The sequence below is a fragment of the Myotis davidii genome, unplaced genomic scaffold, assembly GCF_000327345.1.
Source record: "Myotis davidii unplaced genomic scaffold, ASM32734v1 scaffold8, whole genome shotgun sequence".
Lineage (NCBI taxonomy): Eukaryota > Metazoa > Chordata > Mammalia > Chiroptera > Vespertilionidae > Myotis > Myotis davidii.
In genome coordinates, this window is record NW_006299520.1 from 1,306,760 (window position 1) to 1,311,625 (window position 4,866).

General features: G+C 37.3%; 1 protein-coding gene across 1 annotated transcript in view; it reads left to right on the plus strand.

Moving 5' to 3' along the window:
* MMP27 (matrix metallopeptidase 27) overlaps positions 1 to 2,255 on the plus strand; it is an 11,999-nt gene extending 9,744 nt beyond the window's left edge. The window contains exons 8-10 of the mRNA XM_006775256.2: positions 862 to 868; positions 933 to 1,036; positions 1,994 to 2,255. Coding sequence (XP_006775319.1) covers positions 862 to 868; positions 933 to 1,036; positions 1,994 to 2,235 — 353 coding nt within the window. The 3' untranslated portion in view covers positions 2,236 to 2,255. The remainder of the gene's footprint in view (positions 1 to 861; positions 869 to 932; positions 1,037 to 1,993) is intronic.
* Positions 2,256 to 4,866: the final 2,611 nt, after the last annotated feature.

Sequence of the window (4,866 nt, forward strand, 5' to 3'; positions counted from 1 at the left end):
ATCTTTCTCCCACTTAAAAAAATAAAGATAATATAAAATAATAAAGCTGGTGATGTCAACCAACTTGCTGGTGGCACAAAAATATTTAATCAAATCTATGAGAGCCCCAAGCTGAGCCCTTAACCTTAACATTTCCTGGGAATAGCATCAGTCTGACAAGTGGTGTGGCTTTTTCCCGCTCATCAATTTTTGTTTTCAAGACACCATAAACAATTCAACCAAACATATCATTTGCCTTATTTTGTTGTTGTTAGTCCTCACCCAAGGGTATTTTTTTCCATTGAGTTTTAGAGAGAGTGGAAGGGAGAAAGGGAGGGAGGGAGAAAGAGTGAGAAACATCAATGTGAGAGAGACACATCAATTGGTTGCCACCCCCACATGCCCCAACTGGGGCCAGAAATCAAACCTGCAGCCCAGGTATATGCGCTTGACCGTCTATTTTTGTTTTCAAGACACCGTAAACAATTCAACCAAACATATTATTTGCCTTATTTTGTTGTTGTCAGTCCTCACCCAAGGATATTTTTTTCCACTGAGTTTTAGAGAGAGTGGAAGGGAGAAAGGGAGGGAGGGAGAAAGAGTGAGAAACATCAATGTGAGAGAGACACATCAATTGGTTGCCACCCCCACATGCCCCAACTGGGGCCAGAAATCAAACCTGCAGCCCAGGTATATGCGCTTGACCAGGAATCGAACTCTCGACTAACCAGGTATATGCGCTTGACCAGGAATCGAACCCTCGACTAACGCTGTAACCACTTAGCAACCACAGCCAGGGCCTTTGCCATATTTTTGAATATTGATCCAATTAGTTTTCCTCTACGAGGCCTCTTTTTCTCCACATCCCTGTTTGACTTCAAGTTGGGCAGTAGATGAATTAAGCTCCCCAAAACTAAGAAATTCAAAAAAACTTTTCATATCCATGTATCCAGGTATGATGAAGTGACCCAAACCATGGACCGAGGGTACCCACGGAGGGTGGTAAAATCCTTCCCAGGAATTGGTCTCCGGGTGGATGCTGCTTTTCAGCATAAAGGTAAGCATCAAGGCCTAATCTCTTAGGACAATTGGAAGGCTTTATTGACTGTAAAAGAAGACAGAAAAGACTTCAAGTTTTCAATTTTAACATAATCTTACTACTCTCGAGCACATGTGGTAATAAACTTTAACCCTGTGGGTAACATCACAAACTGAATCAGTAAATCCTGAATTATATTCTCTGTTGTACCATTTCAAATCTATGTGAATAGTACCAAAATTAGTTTTATTTATTGTTGATCCAAGATACCCCCTAGCAGACACTCCCTGAAGAGTTTTAAGCATAAAAAATAACTAAGCACATAAACTGAATAGTGATTCTCCAACGATAATGTACATAGTTTAATATGCACAGCTCAGGTGTGTGAAACTACAAATTCTCCAGAGTTTTGAGGCCGTGGTACTATGGCAGATATCCAGGAATTTACAGTCTCTAAAGAACCTTGGGCAATTTAATGTACCAGTCCAGCTGCTAGTGTTTCCAAGACAATGACCCAGACCATGGAGTAAACAAGAGTCCAAAAATGTTTTTGAGTGACACAATCTTTATTCCAGTGACATCCAACACAGAATCACAACACCTAAAATAGATAAAGTAAAACAACTCTATGAAAATGAGGAAATGAGAGCAAAGGCCATACCCACAGGTGTCTTCTTCTCCCCCTCACACTCTTTGGACACATACTTTGCAAACCTCAACATAAACCGAAAGTCTGGCTAGAAAGGTAGTAACTTCCTTGAAACTCATGTTTCACACCTTAACTTCTTCCTCCGGGAAATAAAAATAATAATATTTCTCATGTGATACTAAGAAAGTAAAATGTATCTATATAATTACACAAGTTTGTGTTCTTTGCATGATGTTCAATTATTTTATTCTGCATTCATAAAATTAAGAAGTATGGAACCATTGTCTAGTTGTGCAAGATAACTAATCATGATTCTCTCTCTCTAGGATTCTTCTATTTCTTCCGTAGATCAAAGCAATTTGAATATGATCCTAAGGCAAAGAACATTACCCGAGTGCTGAAATCCAATACTTGGTTTCGATGTAAAGAACCACTAAACTCCTCATCTGATTTTAATACCAGCGAGGAAAAAGTACATTCAGGAGGAGTGGAGATATTTTATCAGAAGAATTTAAACTTGCTTATTTTCAATATTGCTCATGTGCTGAAAGAAATCTACAGTTATTAAAAAAATTCACAGACCTAAAATAAATCTCAAGAGGCCTTTTAATCTGAATTCTGCTTCAAAGTAAAATAAAACTATTCTTTAACATCAAGTTGCCAGTCCTAGTTCTAAATATCTATTGGATAAAGATGCAACAGCCATTTTGTGATTCTTTTTACAGAAAGTTGTTATGTATAAACAAAATTTTCTCTGTGCTTTAAGCCCATTTTATACTTTGTGGACTTGGAGAAATAAACCATGTGTCTTACAATAACTAAATACTGGAGACATGTATTAAACAAATCTTTAGTATTCTGTTTTGTCTGGACCTTTGGAGCTGAAGAGGCCTACTAAACTTCATCCCTTGTCCCTATCCACATTCTGAACCCACTGAGAAATACCGTACATTTGGGAGAGCAAAATACCACCTTTATTAGTTATGAAGCTTATATTGGAGAATGGGTCTGTGGTCAAACAAATTCTTAACATCTAATTCTAGAATGAGGCATACTTACCCACAAGTCGTAGGAAGAACTGGGAAGCACTAGGCCTCCCTAAAAATGTGAAATCCCTATAGGCTGTGTGGAACCCAGAGAGAAAGAAACAGAGATGGAGCTCATGGGCCCAGTTTCTACTCCGAAATTCGCCAAATAAACTATTCCACCTCTCAAAGCAAGGAGAGCCTAGAGAGATGCAGAATCATTACACTAGAGGTGAGCCCCCAGCAATTAAGAAACTAACAGGAGTAGGAAAGCAGTGTTCCCTCCAGCCCCCCGAAACATAGACCAATGCATTGAACCATTCCTTCGAGAATTTGAATTCAAGATTTTTGCACACTTTTTTAATATAAAAAAATGTAGAGCTTTTCTCCCTGTGTTTGAGGTATACTAGTATGGTTCACCTAAACCTAAACCTATGTGTGGGAAGTTCCTGCCCTCTTTGTTACACACCAGGTATTTGTTGAGTTTCTAAATCCTTATGGTTAGGTTTTACCTTTAAACTCTTAAAGCTAAATGCTTAGCAAAGCTCTTCGTACATTTTCTGACCCAGAAGATGGGAGGTTGTCAGTTGAACCTGATTCTGATAAAGTAATAGACTAAGCAGGTGTCAATGGATAAAAAAAAATCTCAGAATTCCTACAGCCTTTTCCCCAACTCACAAATTTTCCCTTGAGTTCAGTGTTCCTAAATCCCTAAAAGAAAAGGGCAAAGAAAAGAGTTACTGCATGTTTGAAACAAAAAGTAAATGTTAGGAACTACAGCTTAAAGCCTAGCAGGCAGTAAATAGTAGGCTAGTCTTTGCAAAAAAAAAGAAAATAGTGCTAGAATAATCAAATATTCATACACTTAAAAAGAACCTCAACCTTCCTTTACACTGCTCACAAAAAATTAACTAAAATGGGCCACATACCTCTAAATAGAAAAATAAAAAATATAAAACTTCTAGAAAAAAATTGTTTTAAAGAATTTGTGACCCTTGGAGTAAGCTAAGATTTTTAGATACAACAAACAAAGCCATGAGCCATAAAAGAAAATATTAACAAATTAAACTTCATCAACACTTAAAACACTTGCTCTTAAGAAATATGTTAAAAGAATAAAACAAGCCACACATTTAATGAAAATATTGTAGCTACATATGCACTTATAATACAAAAATAAGAAAAGCAGCTCAACTTTTATTTTTTAAATATGTTTTATTGATTTTTAGATAGAAAGGGAGATGAAGAGAGAAATAGAAACATCGATGAGAGAGAAACATCCATCAGTTGCCTATTGCACACCCGCTACTAGGGATTGAGCCTGCAACCTGGGCATGTGTCCTGCCTGAGAACAGAACCAGTGACCTCTTGGTACATAGGATGACACTCAATCCAGTGAGCCACACCAGCCAGCTTCAGCTTTTTTAAATAGCCAGAATATTTGCTATGTGAGTGACAAATAAGCACACGAAAAGATGCTCAACATTTTTATCATTAGGAAAATGCTAATAAAAACCACAATGAGATACCACTACATATCCACCAGATGGTTAAAATTAAAAAGACTAAAAACACCAAGTGTTGACAAGATGTAGCGTAATCCAAGTAGTGAAAAACTACTCAATAATGAAAAGCAAGAAATGATTGATACATGCAACCATATTAATAAATCTCAAAAGCATTATGGTAAATAAAAGAAGCCAGAAACAAAAGACAATATATCAGATTATTTCATTTACCGGAAAACTTAGAAAAGGCAAAACTATAATAATAGAAAGCAGATCACTAGTTGCCAGGGGCCAGAGGTGAAGGAAGGGATTGACTATAAAGGAACATGAGTGATCCCTTGCTGGTTTGGCTCAGGGGATAGAACGTCGGCCTGTGGACTGAAGAGTCCCAGGTTCGATTCCAGTCATATGCCCGGGTTGTGGGCTCCATCCCCAGTAGGGGGGGTGCAGGAGGCAGCCAAGCAATGATTCTCTCTCATCATTGATGTTTCTATCTCTCCCTCTCCCTTCATGTCTGAAATCAATTTATAAAAAGGAAAATGAGTGATTAAAATATTCTATATCATGATTATGATGGTGGTGACTGCTGAATATACTCTTTTAAAGCTGTACACACAAAATTAATGAATTTTGTTATATGTTATTCTACTTCAATAGTGTTCATTT